The following is a 20,621-nucleotide window of genomic DNA, read 5'->3' as shown; positions in this document are numbered from 1 at the left end:
TGACCAAGAACTCATAATGTCCGTAGTGATATTGGAAAGCCATCCTCTTGACATCTTGTTCCCTCATGCGAATTTGATAATTTCCACAATGGAGGTCTATTTTAGACTGCGCCATGCAACTCATCTAGCAATTCATCTATCCTAGGAATGGGGTATCTATTCTTGACTACTTTCTTGTTCAATGCACGATAGTCCACACACATTTGTAAAGTCCCATCCTTCTTCACAAATATTACCGATGATGCAAATGGGCTAGAACTAGGTCAGATCCACCCCTTGTCGAGAAGCTCTTGAATTGTCTTTTCAATCTCATCCTTCAACTTCTTGGGATGACAGTATGGTGTGGTAATGACGTGCTTGGCGCCAACCTCCAATTCAATTGTGTTCTCAAAACCCAGTATGGAGGTATGCCAAGTGGAATGTTGACGAAAACCATATCATGCTTATCTGATACGACTCATAAATGACATGAGTATCGTATCCAAGTTTGCATCGTTTGGAACAAATCGAAGAAACCAATTTGACTTGGATGCAAGAGTCATCACATTTCATACAATTATGTGTACCATTGAAATAGCTGAGCAAATATCCAGCCATGTTGCTTTATTACTTGACGCCCATGTCGAAGAATGATTTTTTGCCACATACACCGCCATAGTGGAAGGAAAAAAATGTATAAAAAAATGATAAATGACAAGTACCACTTGTCAATAACCGCCCTACTTGTATTGGCAGTCTCTCACATCAGCAAACACTTAAGAAATAAGATGACTTGAGTGGAGCTTCAAACAAAAATAATATATGGGCAGTCAAACCAAGATGTAGGCATGTGATTGGTAAGAGAAGTGACACCTATGAGAGGCAATCAAAACGAGAGATTGAAGGTAAGGAAAATTAAAGGTTAAAATGGAAATAATTTCCCATCGTTGATTGGTGGTCACGCGGGATTGTGGACCCACCATAAAACACTATGAAGAGATTCAGGATATACAAAGCCCTCCTCGACGGTCTTCCACATCACGTAGGTACCCACTACTAACTGAGTGGGACAAAATGGAGCATATTTAAATAAAGGGGATCCCATCATGGGAATATGAAAAGGTGAGTCCAGGCATGGTCATTTCTAATTACTATATCGCAGCTATATTATATATTATATTATCTCATTTCTATCATTTAAAATATGAAATGAAGAGTTATTTTATAGTTGTTTGTGATATACATAGATATTTATTTAGAAGATATATATGTGTGTGTGTGTGTGTTTGTGATTAGATTAATATCATTAATATTTCGTAATTCACAAATCAAATTATAATGACATTGCGTATGATTGGAAGAACAATTACTTCTGACTCATAAACTTAGATTTTGAGAAAACTACGACAAAATACATCTTATCTTAAGCTTATAAAAAAACATACTTGAGTCTAGTAGAATCATAAGCAATACTATTAATAAATTGTGGATAAGTCATTAAGAAATTTTGTATTGGCACGTAATGGATAGGAAGTGTGCACAGGGGGAGGAGTAAATTGCTCACTTTGAGGTAAGAGAATCCCAAGTAGATTGTGTCCAGATTCGAGCAACAGTAAATCTACCATCCATGTAATGTTCGAATGTTCCCCTAACCCCTAGTAACAAATCTGTGTGTGTGGGTGTCTAGAGACTGCTCGAATACCTTAGGCAACAGGAAGGCCTAGATATGCCATATGTTCGCTGTTTGATGTGGAGGCCGTACATTGTGCAGGATGGAAAACAGATTGGCCGTACTGTGGCAAGTGGCTTGTATGGTAGATAGGTACGGTTGGCAGAGTTGGATGGTCGTATGCTAAGTCACAAGGTTCGCCGAATTTTCAGCTTCAAGTTCAAAATTCGGCGAACCCTAAAAAACTAAAAATTAAAGTTAAAAATTCGCTATAAGTTCGTACGGCAGAAAAAATCTTGTCGTTTTGTGGAAACTATAATTTATTGGTCGCCGTTTTAGGGTTTTTGGCCAAAAGTGTTATAAAAAACCCGAGCTCTTCACTGGGAATGCATCAGCGGACGATGACCTGTTTCTCCACTGAGCGCATGAAGCGAGATAAATTGTTTTTATTGTTTCAGCGTTTGAAGCAGGAGTCATTATAGAAACTGGTTGGACGCTGGTTGGACGCGCATTCGAAGATCACGCTGGTTTAGTGTCTGGTCGACCTCCTGCTGCCGACCTCCTTGCATCCGACCTCCTCCTTGCATTCGACCTCCTGCCGCTGACCTCCTTGCATCCGACCTTCTGCTGCCGATAGATACCAGGTAGGTTTCCTTCACTTTCTTCCTGGCTTTCTTTCATTCCCTTTGGCGCCTGCGATTTTTTTCATTGTTTAAGTTTTTTATTGTTGCATTGTTTCAGTTTAGGTTTTTTATTGTTCAATGTTTATAAATTATAGTTATACAACTTATACTGTTTAATATTATAATATAAATTATTGTTCATTTAGGTTTTTTATTGTTCAATGTTTATAAATTATAGTTATAAAACTTATACTGTTTAATATTATAATATAAATTATTGTTCAATGTTTATAGTTATACTGTTTAATATTTTAATATTGTTTTATATTATAGTTTTATTTTTTTAAAATTTTGTAAACTCAAAACGAATAATAAATTAAATTATTAAATTAGTAAATATAATATTTTAATATAAATATTTATATTAAATAATAAGATATTAAACACTAGAATAGTAATAGATTTATATTCTAATAATAATGTTTATAAAAAGTAGTAATATTTTATTTTATATTAAATTATATCGTGAATTAATGTTTAAATATCATATTTATTTTTGTCAAGTTTTTATATTTTATTTTATAATTATTTAGTTTTGTATGCAATATTTGTTTTAGGTAAACTACAAAATAATTACACTAACTATCTTTATTTATTATTAATATTACTAATTAATTTATAATATATTATTTTATTAATTGTTTTCTATTTTTATATGAAAAAACTAATGTATATAAATAATATAAACATAGAAAATCTATTATGCTTTTATTCTATATTTTAAATCATATAGTTTAAGGGTTTTATTTTGTTAAATTTAGTGATCTTACTTTGTTTTAACGTCACATATACTTTAATTTAATAATATTTTTTATATTGTATGTCCTTAATGAAATTTGGTATTTATTTATGTTTCATTATAGAGTTCGAAATAATTATTTTTTATATTTCCTTTTAATATATTAAAAATATATTGAATGATTTGAAATAAAATTATTAATTCTTTCTTTTGTATCATGCAGGTTGTAATTGAATGGCTCCCAAAAAATCAAAGTCTGAAGTATGGAAATATGTGACAAAAGATGGTGCCAAACTCTATTGTACTAATTGTAAGAAAGATTTTACAAGAAGTCTAACAAGGGCAAGAGATCAATTACTTGGTATTAGTGGGGGCACAAGAGGAGGGGTTAAAGCATGTCCAAATGTGACTAATGAAATGGTAGCTGATGTAGAAAGAGAACTAACCCTTTTGGGGGAAGCTGACCACATAAAGATACAAAAAAAACAAAGAATTCAAGAGGATATATCTAGGTTCACATCTGTGTCATCTTCTAGTGTGCTCAAGTCTACAGGCACAGGAAAACAAAGTGGAACATTAAACAGCTTTTGGAAACCAATAGAGAGACAAGAGGTGGATGATGCATGGGGTGATTATTTTTTTACAAGTGCTACTCCATTCAATTCGGCTAGGAATCCTCATTTTCGTAATGCAGTTGCGAAAACAGCAGAGTTTGGCAAATGTTATACACCTCCATCTTTAGAGGCTCTCAGAACAACTCTTCTAGAGAGGTCCAAAGGCAGAGTGACAGGAAAGTTAACTGTGGTTAAAGACACTTGGAAGGCAACTGGTTACACTATATTGAGTGATGGGTGGTCAGATATATGTCAGAGGCCTTTGATTAATGTTTTAGTGGCTTCCCCTGAAGGAGTTGTGTTCTTGAAAGTGATTGACACAATCAATCAAAAGAAAACTTCAGAGTATATTTTCCAGATATTAGACAAGGCCATTATTGAAGTAGGGGTGGAAAATGTGGTTCAGGTGGTTACTGATAGTGCAGCGAATTGTGTGGGAGCCGGCAAGCTGATTGTAGAGAAGTACCCACAGATTTATTGGAGCCCATGTGTAGCTCATTGTTTGGATTTGTTGCTTCATGACTTGGCCAAGTTCCCATGGATACATAAGCAATTTATAGAGGGAGAGCAGTTCCAAATTTCATTAGAAACCACCGTCTCACATTGAGTGTTTACAGGAAACATGCATCTAGAGAGTTGTTGAGGCCTTGTGACACAAGGTTTGCTTCATTCTATATCACACTGAGGAGGGTAATTGAAGAAAAGGCAGCTTTGAGATCTGTGATTTGTTCTAATGAGTGGGAAACTTCAACACTTTTTAAAAGCGATAAGGGGAAGAACATAGAGCAAATCATTTTAAATAGCAATTTTAGGGAAAGTGGATCAAAAGTTTTGAACATATGTGGTCCAATTGTTGATGTTTTTCGTATGGTGGATGGTGACACTCCTTGCCTTGGCATGCTTTATGAAAGCATGGACCGATGTAAAGAGTCCATTCAAAGAGCACTAAAAAATGTGGAAGCAGGCTACATGGAGATATGGGATGCAGTTGATTTCAGGTGGAAAATGATGCACACACCTCTACATGCAGCAACTTGCTATTTGGAGCCCAAGTTATTTCATATTGATAGGCAAAGTGATAGTGAAATTATGGCAGGGCTTTATGATGCCATTAGCAAGTATGAGCGAGATCGAGACATCGCAACTCTGATCAGAGACCAATGTTGGAGATACAAGAAACTAGAAGGGATGTTTGGAATGGAAGTAGCACAATACGACATGTCACAAGTTGAGGTAACTGGGTATAGATGGTGGATGAGCTATGGGGCACAAACTCCTGAACTACAACGCTTTGCCATTAGAGTATTGAGTCAGGGAGCAAGTTCATCGGCATGTGAGAGGAACTGGAGTTGTTTTGACCACATTCATTCTAAAAAGAGGAACAAGCTACTGAGCGGAAAGTTGGGAGATCTTGTCTATGTTCACAGCAATTTGAAATTGCTCATGAACAAATCAGCAAAGGACTCCACATCTTCTTCACAAAAGGGAATTTCAGAAGACATGGCCACTGGACCTCTAGAGGAACCAGACTTCTTGGATGATGAGCTGAGTAGTGACACTGATGATGATTCAACAGCAAATCAGCCAAGTGCTCTTGATGACTTGGAGCTTTTATGAAGTTTTATAGTATTGACTTTTGACCATAACATTTTGACAAAATCTATCTCCGTACTTTTGATAATTTTGAGTTATTTTGAAGTTCTAAAGTATAAAACACTGATCTATCTTTTGAATGGTAAAAGAACTTTGTAATCATGATTTCACATATTTCTTATGGCTTATATCTTATAAATGTGATATCCTTTTTTGTAATGATTTCAAATCTATTTTGTAATCTCAAACTATTTTGATTATATATTGGATATATTGTTGGACATGAAGAGATGTTTTCTTTTGTAGTTTTGAATTGAAAGGTTCCTTGCATGAAACTCAAACATATAATAATAAATAAAATATATTTGTATTTTTTTGAAAATTACATGAGGCGAATTTAATGTCGAATTTTTTTTTGATTTTTTTTACATGCCGAACTTCATCCGAACTTTGTAGTTGTCGAACTCGAACTCGAACTCGAACCTTGTGACTTAGGTCGTATGTGGGGGGGGGGCCTAATGGCCATACAGAGAGGGGATTTGATGGTCGTACAATAGATTGAAGGTGAAGCTTGTACAGTTTGGTGTTCGTATGTAGATAGTGCGCCAAGGTAGTACAGTAAGAGGGCCGCATAGAAGTGTGTGGATGGTGTATGGGAAGACAAAATGAAGGCTGTAAAAAATGAGGAAGCAGTACAGGAATGTTTTGGAAGCCACACGGTTAGGCGTCTGAGCCGCTAGTGATAAACCACAACTATGAATACAATCTTGTTCATACATAAACACAATAGATTTAGGTGAGATCTTGACACAATAATAGAGACTTGAATACGGAAAATCCTTAATGTTAATATACGCCTAAAGATGATTCTTCAATTTGCTAGATCCGAGTAGATTGTTACAGGCGATGGAATAGCGTGAGGGTTAAATCCCACCGAAACTGGATAACCAAATAGGGAAGGTCTTTCACTTAATCAATGTGCTTGTTAATTTTGCTGATGGACGAGTCCCAACAGCGTTTATAATTTTCACTCCCTGCTCAGCAAGGAATGGAATTGGAATGATGCAAATTATGTGAGCTGTAGGCTGCATTACAGAGAAGATATTTATAATTCTGATGCAACTTGGAGAAGACTCATCCGCAGTGTGCTGGAACAAAGTTTGGCAACGTTGAGGTCTTCTCTAGGCCTTGTTCTTTTATGAGATGCGGAATAGGAAGCAGGGGATGCCATGATGCATAGCTGTGCCAGTTGGATTTCATGGGGGAGATTGTTGGGATATGAAGTCCAACGGTCACAAGTGTTCCTTCTCCCTCTTGTCTCTTCATATTCGATGAGCTTTCTATAAATGACTTGTGCAGTCATGTATTCTATTGTATCAGATATTTCATTAATATAATTGTTCCCTGCTTCGACTGTGGATGTGGGCAAAGTTTTTCCGAACCACGATAAATAGTTGTCGTTATATTTTATCTTCTTCATTGATTGATTTAATCTACTCCTTTAATAACTTACAATATTGTTGACAGGACAGTTAAGTGCTGGATGAATCAGGTAAAGACAGTCAGAGTAATTTGGATGCGCGATGAATGTTTTGGTGAGTTATGAAATTTGTTTACTCTCCAACTGATATGCTAATGGAAATACAATGATTTTTTGCAATTTTGTGTTTTCCTATTGTTTTGTGTTTTCTGAAGTATTTTCTTTTTAGTTTTTTTTGAAAATATGAATGCTATAACTAAAATATTGAACTGAAAAGCTAACATACACAATTGCTATCAAATTCCACTTTGCAATTTATTATACAGATGAAAACTGGAATTACATGAATTGATAAAAAAACCTTGGAATGGAGCCAAAAATCATGAATTGGGCTTGACTTTCATAGCTAGCTGATTGTTTATAGCCACCTAGGGATCGACCAGATCTTATTCTTCTCCTAACGCTGGCTGGTGTAAGTGATTTGTAGGCTCCTCGCTATCACATATCTCTAACATTAACTTCAACATCCAACAATTCAATCTTAACCCAGGGATTATTTCGTAGGGCTTCCTGAGCAGGTCACAGGTGATTAATATGGTTGTAGGCTTTGGTTTTTTGCAGACACAGGCCCTGAACTTGCAACTGCAAGCCCAGCCAGATCCAAATGTAGGCCGCCCAAATTATACTGTTCCCTTAATTGCCATTCACATGTGCTAACTATCAAACCACAGGCTGTATAGTTGATTGCAGGCTCTGGAAAAAGTAACACAGGTCAACAAGAAAGTTGCAGGGCTTAATGAACGTATTTGTAGGTCCTGCAATGAATATATATGGCCCTAATTGCCACACAGCCTCTGAATTTTACAGGCTCGAGCTTGTAAATGGTAATCGCTGCCAGAGTTGGTAACAACAGCCTAGCAAAGTCTCCAACAAGCACCATACCATATCAAAGGTAATTCATAAATGAATTTGCAGGTCTCAGGAAATGAAATGCAGGTCTTTGTAAAGGGTTGCTGACTTCTATAATGGAATCGCAGGCCTCTGTTTAATATCTACCAATTCCCAACACAACCCAAAACTGCCACAGGATGAATGACAACCACCAAAATTGTACAATTAACACCAAACTCAAAGTGCAGGTTTGCAATTAACAACCACTTCCTTTCCACTGCTCAGAATCAGATAAATTCACTAACATAGAATGACTTCTCTCACACAGTCAACACAGCTGAGAAGGCATAACCAATTGCTATACCTCAACAACAATTTGGCAATACACTCTTCAGACAATCTCCAGAATTCTTAACCCTTATATTCTGTAAGGCCACAAAATCATCAATTTCATAATTACTCACAAAGACAACGAAAGCAAATAAATAATCAGATGCTTTTCCATCAAAATGGGCTTGTATTTATAACCCCCATTAGCACAATGTTTCTGAAATACAACTTCACTTAAGAAGCTTCACCAACATAACTTCGTTTTATAACATTATTATAATAAAATGCTATTATAATAATGAAACTTTAATAATTCATTAATAAATAGGAGCCCATGCAATTAATAGCCCAAACCACTATAGGCGATGACCAATTGCTAACGCCACCATTTGCATTGCTAGATATGGAAACCACCCAATTTAGACTTACTAAAAATAGTAAGTCCACGACTGAGATCCCTAAATCACCTTGTCAACTCACGAGGGTCGCTATAGTAAACTGAATCAACTGACTGCAGAAGCTTGCCAAAAATGGGGACATATAGAAATGGTTGGCAGGACATGTTTGTTAGAGGTATTTGAAGGTGATTATGGAATAAAATTGTCGGGTATGTACAAGAAGGAAATATTTCTTAAGGTTTACATGTAGCAAAATGAATAACAATTAAGTGGCAGAGTTGACTTGGGAAGATTTGATGAACTGGTATAGTTTCTGATTTTAATCGGTTAAGTGAAAAGATAGAGGTGAAGAGGCCAACATGAAGGCACAAAATTCAAGGAATTAGTTCTTTCTCATAAGGTTTGAATCGAGTTCAAGGCCGACCTATGGAAACATGTTTGGGGTTTTTCCACTGCCTCAAAGAATAGTATAAAGGTGAAGATACATTGATGTGGGATGAGAGTTGAAGTGTTGTGATGTGAAGTTTATGAGGTACAATTGCAATAAAATGTGTTTACATTGATCTAGAGTAGAGAATTGCTCTGGAGCATAAAGGATCTATTATGCAATAGGTGCAACATTCAGATCAAGCTACAGTTGATTATAATTGGTTGACAAGAAAAATCTTCTAACAAGGTCACTCTTAATAGGGATGTGTGGGATCCTAACATGTCTGAAGAGAAAAATCCTCTAAGGTGACTCTTAAAAGGAGTTCTGAATCCCTTAACAAGGTAGATCCTAACAGATCTCAATCGTGAGCTTCTAACAAGGCTTAACACTCTTACCCGGGTGAAATCCTAACCAGGTCGATGTTTAATAACTCCTAATAGGACAACTTGATTAACTGCAGTAGTGAAGATTTCTAGGTGACAATTCCCACCGTGGTTTTTTCCTCTAAGGGTTTTCACATGAAAAATACTTGTGTCAACTATTGCATGTGTGAATGTTTGAATTACTTTGTCATTACATAGTTGTTTCATTTACATGTTATATATTAAGCAAATTGGTGATGAAGTTGTTTAAAGGCTTAGCGAGACATTGATTCAGCCCTCCTCTCAATGTTTCACAGTACTAACATCGTGAAGATCCTATGTTTATTTTTGTATCTTGTTTTGATATTTCCAAATGAAGTTATCTTAAGATTGGTCAGGTTCTATATTGGCTGTCCTATTCTAACAGTCAAGGTGGTGAGTTGCGGCTTGCGATGAAGATTCATGACATGCGATGCTTAATGGCGCATTGTTGTATGTTGTTCTATGTTTGATCGAACCTCTTCTATGTTCGTACTACATGATGTATCTATTTGTTGTTGTTATTATGGATTTGGGTGTAGACCTATTTATTTGTAATATATTTCCTATGTTTTGGAAATTAATGATTGGATACACCGACTTGTGGCTGACAATCTTGTATATAAGTAGGGGAGTAGTCCTTGTTTGTGATGCTAGGTGGTTGAGCAAGAAGGATTAGAAGAAAGAGGATAGAGAATTGGTAGCAACAATTGGGATACCAATGGTTTATTGAACTATCATAAATTTTGAGGGGTGATCAGTTGCCAAAGGTTGTGAATGTACTGTCTTGTTTGCAAGCCAAGTTGATGATGATCTAAAGATATTTCTTCCTTTGATGTTCATTACTTGTTAGTTAGTTTGAGCACTTCCACTGTGGAATGATCTAGCTGCTATTGAAGTTTTGATCAGATTTAGAGGTTTATAGTATTTTTAATTGTTCTATCTATTTGTTGATCACTATATCTCTATAATTCTTTCTTGAATGTGTATATATTAATATTAAGGAAATATGAATATATATAATCCTTGGAATTCTCAATATTAATATTAATAATAATATATATTTACTATGAAATGATTGTAATATAGATCAGATCTGTATATATATTGCTTGCGATAAATGCTTGAATTGATAATGACAAATATTGATGAGTATTGCTGGGACTTGTTAGGCCCTTATTGATTCCAGTACTTCCCAACTCATATGGACTGGAGTTATTTACTAATGGGAGGAGACGCCTATGTAGGAATGTCCTCATTGATCCCAAAGTTAATACACGTTAGTTTGCATGTTAATAACATCGATACTAATATTGATTCATTTGGTAATATAAAGCATGTTCAATACTCATTATCGAACCAGTTGATATTAATGCAATATTAAGATAATGTATCGATATCAAAGATAGCATAGTATGGTATCAATACTAGCATTGATTATGTCGATACTCATTATCGATGGATGCATAACTCAATATCAACAATGTAATATATATTAACAACTTAATTAATATCATGAATATGATTGGTAATAGTTATATCAATCTCAATTACAATTATATATATATATATAAAACAGGATTACAATCTTACTATTCATTAATCATGTATTATTGATTAAGCAGAATAGGAATAATCAGATTGAAGCTACAATTCATTAACAGCTGTAGGGTTAGATATCTCCCTTGGGGATTTTCTTCCCTTGACTGTGTCAAGTGGTATCAGAGCATGGTTATACATCATAGTAGAACAAACACTTGGAATCTGATGTCTTTGACTTGCACGCCTTGTTGTGGAGTGGCAGAAGTTGAGGTTCTAATCTACATCAACTGAAGGTTAGTGCAAGGTGGCTAGAGAAGGATTGGTTGCTTAGAGGAAATGGAGATCACACTTGTGAATCTGGTTGTGGGGTGGCATAAGATTGGATCTGACCTGCAATTGTGGAAGGTTGCATAAGGAGGTTTGGTGGGTTGGCAAAGCTAATAGTTTCTTGGTTACTAAACAGACCTAGTTGGTTGAGGCAGATTGTTGGTGTTGGTAGATTGTTGCATCAGATTAGGGAAATCAACACTTATAATTAGATCACCAAACCTGAGGGAATTGAAGATTGACATCTTTGCAAACATGCTGCCTAAAATAATGAATCCTAGAAGACTAGAGCAAATGATGGAGGATTTCAGGAATGAGATAAGGACTGAGATCCATAATGCTTTGGGTGGGACTAGGAGAAACCCTGAGAGTGAAAATGAATTTGAGGAAGCTGTTGAAGATCTTGTGGCAACTAAAGTTGAGATTCCTGCCGAGGAAGAAGTATTGTTGAGAGATATGGCATAAATGAGTAACAGTTATAGACTTGATGTTGCATACTTTTCTTGTTCTTTAGATTTAGAGGAATTGATATATTGGATTAAGGAACTTGAGGATTACTTTGAGCTTGAAGATGTTAAAGATCCACAGAGAGGTTGGTTAGCACATACTAAGTTGAAAGGTTATGTTGCCTTATGGTCTACTTAGATTCTTAGATTCTTAGCTTTCATCTCTTCTTGTCCTTTTGCAAGTTTTTCCACCATAAGGCAACATGACCCTTCAACTTCCTCTGTGCTAACCTAACCCTCAATGGATCTCTTATATCCTCTAGCCCAAGCTAATCTTCTAGTTCTCCTATCCAGTCTATAAAATCTTCAGGAAGCAATGAACTAGAGAAATTAGAAACATCCATCCTATGACATTATCTACCTGTGCCAAAGCTCTCAACAATCTCTCCTCATTTGTAGGGATCTCAACACCCACAGTATCAAGATCCTCAACAACTTCCTCATATTCATCCTTTGTCTCAGAATTCCTTCGTAATCCTACTAACACATTTATGATCTTATTCTTCTTTTCATTCTTGAAGTCCTCTATCACTTGTTCCAACCTTCTAGGGTTCATTCTTCTAGGTGGCATCTCTCCCAATCCTTTAGTGCAGTTGCCTCAACTTCGACAATCTGATTACAGGGTGCCAATTGCCTCTCACTCAGTGATATCTTGAACACACTTGCAGCTTGCCTCCAACTTGATGACCTGTTCACACTTAGAATGCCTAAACAACCCAAACAAGGTCATGAAACAGCCAACAACCTCTCTACATTCCTCTTGCAGAAGTCCTCTGCAATTGCAGAACAGATCTACACACTGCCATCCAACAACCAACACATCTAGGGCTTCACAAGTTCAGGAGCTCTAATCTACTAACCAAGAACATAAACCTTGGTCTTGTACACTTGGTGCAGTCATGGAAGGAGTGTCCCCAAAGGAGATGGTCCAAACCATGCAACATGAGTCAACATAGCGCAATTAACAACTTTAGAGACAAGAGAAGATAATCTACATGCCACAACAAATCTTTGCATTATCACAAAACCAAATATTTACATCAAGTTTTCCTGCAACATGTAGATTACATTCAAGACATACATGCCTTTATTCCAAAAAGAAATTTAGATCCTAATCCTCGATCTAACCTCCCAAAGGTTATTTTCGAATTCACCCCTCACTACCTTCAACGAAGATCAACTACCCAAATACATAAAGCCTTTGCAAGATCTAAGTTGGCTCAAATCAGTTACATTCTCCAAGAACAAGAAAACGTAATATAGGAAAATAGGTCTGGTCCCAAATCATAACAATCTCCCTCAACTTGATAAAATATAAACAATGATCCAAGATGAATATTGGCCAAGGACCCACGAGCATCGAGATATGCGCCATTAAGCTCTGCTGTTTGAGAAACAACTTCACAAGATGGAAAACTCAACTGGCCATTAGCACTATGGAGAACATACAAAACCAAACAAGAATCCATAGTATCTCTGTTGGGAAGAATCCAAATGAGATACAATCCCAAACATAGATAAATAATGATGTCTAGATTATATACTAAGGTTTGCAATAGTAAATCACCCATATTGAAGGTTCTCTACCAAAACGCTAAAACTAGAAAACAGGAAAAAAACGAAAAAGGAAATATTTTGGGCGATGCAAGATTGCAAATGACACAAGTGTGCTCCTGCATCACATGTTTAGCTAAATATAGAAATGGAAAAATGCAAATACACATGTAGAGTTGAAATGGCTAACACAAACAAAAGTATTATGACTTAATTACATGCAACACTCAATATAAAGCCATGTTCTACATGTTCAAGCTCACTTAATAGTACAAAGATTACAAAATTGTCACAACAATTTAGCTCTTAGTACACATAGTAAGAGATACCAACAAACATCTATAAGCAAGCTAAGCATAAAAATGGTTATTGAATGAATAAAAAATTCTGAGTTACAATTACATTGAATGCCCAATAAATAGCAAAAGTGCAGGTATGAGAATTACCATTGATAAAGTTAAGTGGAAAAAATTATTTATTCGTAATTTTTGCGTCCCCAATTGGGACTTTAATTGGTTTACCCTAAAACTCCCAACTAGGGTTTGGACTTTCCACGTGGATGACAATTTGTAGTGTTCCCTGTTGGGAAATTGCCAATTCCTGAAGATTAACTTAAATTACTATGCAATTAAATCAGATTAAATTAAGAACAATCATTAATTCATAATTTGTAATACATAAGCCCTATTTCGTTACTTCTTTCGTAATCAATAATCTTAAGAAGGATGAGGATTCACTTGTCTTGAGGGCACTAAGACAGAAATCTACAAGTAGCCTTCTTCAAGACATTGGAAATGCATGTAATCTACAAGTAGTCTTCTTCAAGACATTGGAAATGCATGTTCGTACTTATCTCAAGGCTTTCCCTATAGGCATTGGAAGTAAATGTCCTTACCCATCTTGGAACTTTCCTCCTACATTGCAAAGTTTTAATCCTCTCCCTAACAAAACCAACCTATCCTCTTAATAGTATTAGCGAGTGATTAAGGAATTGTTTGTATATATTACTATCTTATCCATTGCAAAAATATACACACACACACACATATACATGTATGTATTATAATGACTCAAATTCTACGCCCTGGTGTTAAATTACCATTTCACACTACCTCTACCTTAGCCAAAGACTTAAATTCCACATAATCCTTGTCATCCATTGCACTAGCCAACTCACCACTCTCTCCAAAATTCTGTCTACGCAACCTGGGCAGTTTAGGACAAGGGCACGCCATAGAGGTGTGTGCAACACACTAGTGTTTGTGAATCTATAGGTGTGCAGGTTGTTGTTGGAGTGTTACAAATTGCCAACCTGCACTTGTAATGCCTAAATGATGAGCTTGCTTGCACAAGATTCAACTTGCATACATTATAATCACTCATTTGGCACTTATTTAGGTCTATTGATAGTTTATTGACTCAATCTTTACCGTCGTTAAACATATTACATACATTCTACTTGCAAGAGTTTAAGCTCACACCCTTTTCAAGCTTTCAAGCTCTTGCCATTGTAGTCGCGTTAGCTCTATCACCTTCATTGAGCTATTATCTTGTTGAGAGGAATCTCTTTGCTTTACTCTATTGCATTCTTGTTGGAATATCATGTATCTTCATCTACTTTATTTTTATTGTGTTTATCATTTCCATAATTGGTTATCTATCACTGTCGTGTCTATTTAGCTGTTGTGTATGTGGAAACACCAAAGCAAGGAATTGACTGAGGTAGTTCTCCAAACAACCACCCAACCATTTTCTTCGTTTTTCTTGTGCCCCAGTTTTGTAAAGGGACTAATTTAACATCTTCATCAACCGTTGAATTAGGTCCTCTCTTACTCTTTTTTCATTATTTTCATTTCTATCATCTTGTTATTCTGTTTTTTTTTTCTTTATATTAGTAGGTTATTATTTTGTCTTTTTATTTCACTTCCTGTTACTATCCATCTCACTTTGTTCGGATAGGACGTGAGCCTGCTACACTAGCATCCTATAGCCGTGTTGTCATTCACAACCCACACTGTTGTTTAAAGCAGAGAGATTGTGGAGCTCAGTGTCTATTGTTGATAATTAGCTTGTTCATCTATCATAGTCTTAACATTTTTATCACATTGTTTATTCCTATTATAATCATTTATTTGTATTCGATAGTTAATCTTTCATTAAACACTCAAGAACATACAAGTAAAAGTCCTACATTAATCACATTTAATTACCCTAGCTCATACGCTAGTATAATTGAGATGGCACAAGGGAAGGCTATATCCCTTAAGACTTCAACTGGTGTTTAGGTTGGTGTACTTTTTTCTTCTCCACATTTTGGGGAACTCGGCGTGAACCGGTATCCTTTTAGAGCTTTGTGTCAGTCCATTGCAGAAATGGTGACTATCATTCCAATTTCCCTACCTTCTTGGAGGGCACCTAAAATGACCATTTCATTCACCCCTCTTGACAAACCATACAATGGAGAGCCTTCTCTTTAAATCCCGATTTCTATAAATTGTGCCCCTATTAGAGGTGTCTTGGTGGATCCTACATGTAGAGTCAATGTCATTACAGAGGTCCTCTTCCTATGTCTTAAACTAGGGTAAATATGACAAACACTCAACCACCATAAGAATGCATGACGAGATGTCCTAACCCCCTTTGGAGTTAACCACTTTGACGATCGAGGTGGGACCCAAAGTGATGTTCTCGACGTTTGTGGTGATCCTAGAGTCGGATCTCTTTAAGAACTAGGTATCCTTTGATTGACTTCTATGTGAGTTGTCCGCTAACTCATCCACAAGTGCCTGAACTTCCTTGATGAGGGTATTATCCACACTATCTAGGATTTCAGATATCGCCATTTGGTGTCTTGTGGGGTCTTCGGTGCTGATCATTTCTGGCCCACTCCGATGGGGCTCCTCATCTCGGACAAGATGTCACATTTATTGTGTATCAGGCATATAAAGCTAGGGAAATGAGTTTAAGATCCGTAGTTCCTTCCCCTACTCAACTCTCTGGTGAGGCTCAATGTGCTTCATTGGGGGCTGAAGGCAAGAGTGCCCTATGGGAAACCCCCTTGTTGCCTAAGATCATGCAACTTCCTATGTTGTCCTCTATTCTTGCGTCCACATCTAATGTCGATAAGGTGTGCCCGCCACCTCTCATCCCCATTATCTTAGTCATGCATCGCCTTTCCATCTATGGCCAAGGTAAGAGGTCTCACAAGAGCACAATCTGCTTAGGCACCTACTCCTCAGCTGCTGAGGGTGTCTTTCTTTCCTCCTATTGTCCATAGGGTTAAAAGAGGAAAGACATCTGTGATTGAGCTACTAGGGCCATCTTCCTTGCTAGTGAGAACATCATTGGCCACCCCCATGGAGTGGTTTGGTGTTGTATCCCTCCAAGCTTCTCTGTTTGGTCTGCATTTGCATCAGAACTAGCTTGCGCTTGAGCGGAAGCGTTGTTGATAGGAAAGGGCTTTGGCTCGTGAGGCTGCTGCAAGGGAGGAGAATGTATCTTTTGAGCATGTATTCACTACTGCTTCCACTTTTGCTTCCAACTTTTCCCTTCTCTTGTAGCTTTGTCAGCTCCTTAAGCTACAACTACCTTTGTTATGCTTCTTCCTGCACTAGGAGTGATCATTGCGTCTTGCGCCAAGTAGGTCCATGTGTGCATTTCTCCTTTATAGTAGCTACCTTTGATCACCACCTTGCTTGATATCCCGCCACTGCTAGAGCTAGTGAACATGTTGTATACTCAGGTGGTATCTCGCTCAACAATGTTAATCAACATCCGCCTTGTATCATGACTGCTATGCTAGCTTTCTCGATGTTGCAAAGGCTGCCATAGTAAATCGGACAATTTCACCTCCGTCCTTTAAGAGGAAGTTCGAGGAGGGTTCTATTCTGGAGTCCAGACATCACAAATCTGCTCTAACAGATCCTATTTCTGTTTAAGTTCTCATAGTTGAGCAAACTCTGACTTCCCTTGAGTTCGTATTTGCCCCTTTTGCAGAGGTCGACAAAGAAGCTTCTTCACCAACATCTCCATGTGGATCTCTTGCAAGTGTTGATGCTTGCATTTTTTAATGATTGCAGGACATTCTTGTGTTGACGATGATCTTCACACAAGCACTCACTTGACATAGTGGTTAGATGAGGAAATGTCAGCTGGTTCATCCTTGGCTTTTGCTATTGGTGGGGTGCTTGGGGATGCCACGCGACCGTGCCGTTGTAATCTTGACCTTCTTCCCTCATGAACAAGATTGGGAGGACGTTGATTTACTAGTGGACAATTTGTGGGGGTAGTACTTGCTTCTAAATCTTTAGATTAGAGCGTGTTTCCCTATGTTCCCCAATGCTTGTCTTTTAGTGTTGTTCCCTCCCAAAGGACCCTTGTGCTCCATTTGTACCTAGAAATGAGAGATTTTCTGTTGTGTACCTTTTTCTATGTGCACTCTGATTCTTGTATTTTTCATACTTTTGACTTTCAACATTTGGGGACAATGCAAAGTGCTGGGAGCATTTAGGCACTCCTTCCATGTTGACCCAATTTTTTTGTTTCTTTGTTTTCATGTGTCTTTCGTGAGATCTGAGCCGAGGTTGGTGGTGATGAGATATTTGTAATATCCCCAATTTAGCAAGTTGTAGGGGCTTAGATTGGTCAACTCATCATCGTGACCCTTGTGAGTTGACAATTGGATTTGAGGGTCTTAGTTGTAGACTTGCTATTTTTAGTAAGTCTATTTTTGGCTAGTCACTATTTCCGGAAATACATATGTTGGCTCAGCGGTGATGGTCATTCATTTAGTCATTTGCTCAGGGTGAGATTATTTATTGGGGAGTCATATTTATTACATAACTTATAAGACTTATAATTATAAATGCACTTTATCTTATAACGTGATGTTGTGAAGCTGAAGCCTCTTTAGTGAAAGGTGTAATGACGAAGCCAAGTTGCACAAGTGAAATTATAAATATGATTCTGATTTTGAGAATTGGCATCCTTGAATATTATTTTTCTTTTTGTTGCCAAGGGTTTGAATTCTTGAATTGCCTGAAGGTTGCATTGCAAATTGTTGCTGAGGTAGAACAATTTTCCATTACTCCTTTCTGTTTGCATTGTTATTAAGGAAATTTTTGTTGCAGAAGATATCGACTAGCATTGAAGAACTTTGTTTGCATTTGGAATACCTGCATTCAAGTTTTAGGGGTTTGAGAAAACCCTTGCAAGGTTGTCGTTCACCAATTATGCAACAATTGAGCATTTGTAAATATGAGCTTGCAGTAGGACCTATGTGACCATTTTAGGGGTTGGCATTTTATCTTTCAAGGCTTGTAAAAAATCTACAGAGCCTTGCGACTTGTTTCATGGTCTATAACTTTGATGATAGAGCTCGTGCATGCTTTGGATGACCTACGGTTGCATAAAAAGGGAGAGCCAAGACTCTAGCAAGCACCTGTGATAATAATTAAGGGCCAATGAATTAATTACTGGTGTGTGCATTTGGAGATTTGATCCTGCAATCTGGTTCTAGTGTTGGCGATTAAGCTGGGAATGCTCTACAACAAATGTTGGAGACTTACAAACAAGCACAGTCATCTATATTGAAGTTGCAAATTACAGTCATTGTGCTTGGAGCAAACAATAGGTTCCTTTAAAATCATATTTGAATTTGGAATTAATTCCTTAAATAATTTTTATCATTTCTATTAATTTGAAATCAAAAAATAAAGTTGTTACTATTGTTAATTCTTGGCATTGCAATTTTTCATTGCCGTTTATCCCATATTTAAAAAAAAGAAGTATATATTCCAAAAACACAAAAATAAAATAAATCAAAAAACACAAAAACACAAAAAAATAAATAAATTAATTTCACCAGCTTTCAGCCAAGAGACTAGACAAGGTCTTTACAATGGTAACAAAGTTGTTTCCTGCTAGCCTACAGGAATTGGGCTCAATTGTTAGTAGTTCGGTGCATTGTCCTTTTTTGGCATTCAACATTTGATTTAGTAATCTTCTATTCAATATCATGGGTGATGAATGGAGGTTCATGTGGGGTATGCACTATACCTGTAGAGGTCGTATCTTTCCACTTTGGGAGAGAGAACTTGAGATACAGTTTGCTTCAGTAGCGACATGGATGTTAATAGTCTAGGTGGTTCAACTAGTACAAGATTCAGAGATGCTAATGCAGGCTTCGAGATTGATAGAGTGGCTAGACAGACATTTGGGACTTGGCAGTAGGACAACACTAGATGGCAAATGTGCTGCAACAACTTTTTGATGCTTTGCAGCAAATAGGACTCCCTCGAGGGCGGAGTAGGGAGAGGGCTCGTTACAGTTCTGTTGGTTCTCATAGATCATGAGTGGAGGATAGGTCCAGGGATGGTGACAGATATAGGGCTAAGGATTGGGTTAGGATTGATGATAGGATGGGCATGATAGGATACATTGGAGCCTATGATAGGCCATAGAGACCCACCTTCTCGAGAGTAGAGTTGGATGCTCTTAGTACTGAGGTTGAGGTTGCATCCTTTGCAAATGATGGAGTTGCTCATATTGTTGAGTGGGATGCTCTACCACAAGCCATGAAGCAAAATTTGAATTTTGACAGATACTTAACTTAGAAGCGTGAGCATTCTAGAGGTAGGCCTGCTCTTCACAGGCAGAGGCACAGACAGTTAGATTTATGGGAGGTGGCCAATAAGATGATACTGGCACATTTTGATGGAGTGGTAGAGTGACTGTTGGAGCTTGGGTTCACAAGCTTGACACTTACCTTGCTTTGCATCCTACAACTGAGGAGGACGCTATCAAATTTGCAGTACTACACCTTGATGGCGTTGCACATGATTGGTGGTATTCTAGAGGTAGACCCGCTCTTGATAGGTAGAGGCCTATGCAGTCATATTTACGGGAGGTGGCCATTAAGATGATACTGGCACATTTGATGAGAGTAGTAGAGTGAATAATAGAGCTTGGCTTCACAAACTTGACACCTACCTTGCTTTGTGTCCTATGGCTAAGGATGCTATCAGATTTGCAATACTACACCTTGATGGCATTGCACATGATTTTTGGTATTAGGAATTAGTATCCCTCCATCATGATCAAATTACATCATATCAAGAGTTTGTTGAGAGATTGATAGAGCGCTTTGACTAGAAAGATTTCGAGGTCTAGTTTAGAGAGTTGGCCTAGTTATGACAAACAATTAGCTTGGAGGCATTCACCAGTGAGTTTTAGAGATTTTTTGTGATGCTGTATGATATATCTGAGAGGAGAGTCATGCTACTTATAGAGGGCCTTGCTGAGCCACTAGAGGTTGGGTTAAGTCCTTAGACCCACCTTCATTATAGGAGGCTATGAAGAAGGCTAGGATTTTGGAATCGTCTACACCTAGAGGCAAGTTTGCCTTGAAGCCTTCTAGTTCAGCCTATGACAGGACAACTCCCAGAAGAGAGAAGAAATCAGATTCTAAGTGTCTTATGGCAGCAC

At 37.3% G+C, this 20,621-nt stretch overlaps 2 protein-coding genes across 14 annotated transcripts in view; both read left to right on the top strand.

The window, feature by feature from the left end:
- The window catches only part of LOC149576021 (uncharacterized), a 311,989-nt gene that overhangs the window by 20,580 nt on the left and 270,788 nt on the right, over window positions 1–20,621 (top strand). Inside the window, exon 2 of one of the 13 annotated variants that reach the window (XM_089816150.1) lies at window positions 3,294–4,291. The exons of 11 other annotated variants lie outside the window; for them this stretch is intronic. In XM_089816150.1, coding sequence (XP_089672276.1) covers window positions 3,305–4,291 — 987 coding nt within the window. In that variant the 5' untranslated portion in view covers window positions 3,294–3,304. Of the gene's footprint in view, window positions 1–3,293; window positions 4,292–6,804; window positions 6,873–20,621 lie in introns of those variants that run through there. One more of the 13 variants, XM_089816149.1, reaches the window with a different exon arrangement.
- On the top strand, window positions 4,288–6,794 carry LOC149576022 (uncharacterized). Its single transcript, XM_089816151.1, has one exon. The coding sequence runs from the start codon at window positions 4,552–4,554 to the stop codon at window positions 5,299–5,301; it is 750 nt and encodes a 249-aa protein (XP_089672277.1). The 5' UTR covers window positions 4,288–4,551; the 3' UTR covers window positions 5,302–6,794.

Source organism: Cupressus sempervirens, chromosome 1 (assembly GCF_028749045.1).
Source record: "Cupressus sempervirens isolate cs-2001-9-10 chromosome 1, ASM2874904v1, whole genome shotgun sequence".
Lineage (NCBI taxonomy): Eukaryota > Viridiplantae > Streptophyta > Pinopsida > Cupressales > Cupressaceae > Cupressus > Cupressus sempervirens.
This window is presented reverse-complemented; position numbering and strand designations above follow the sequence as displayed.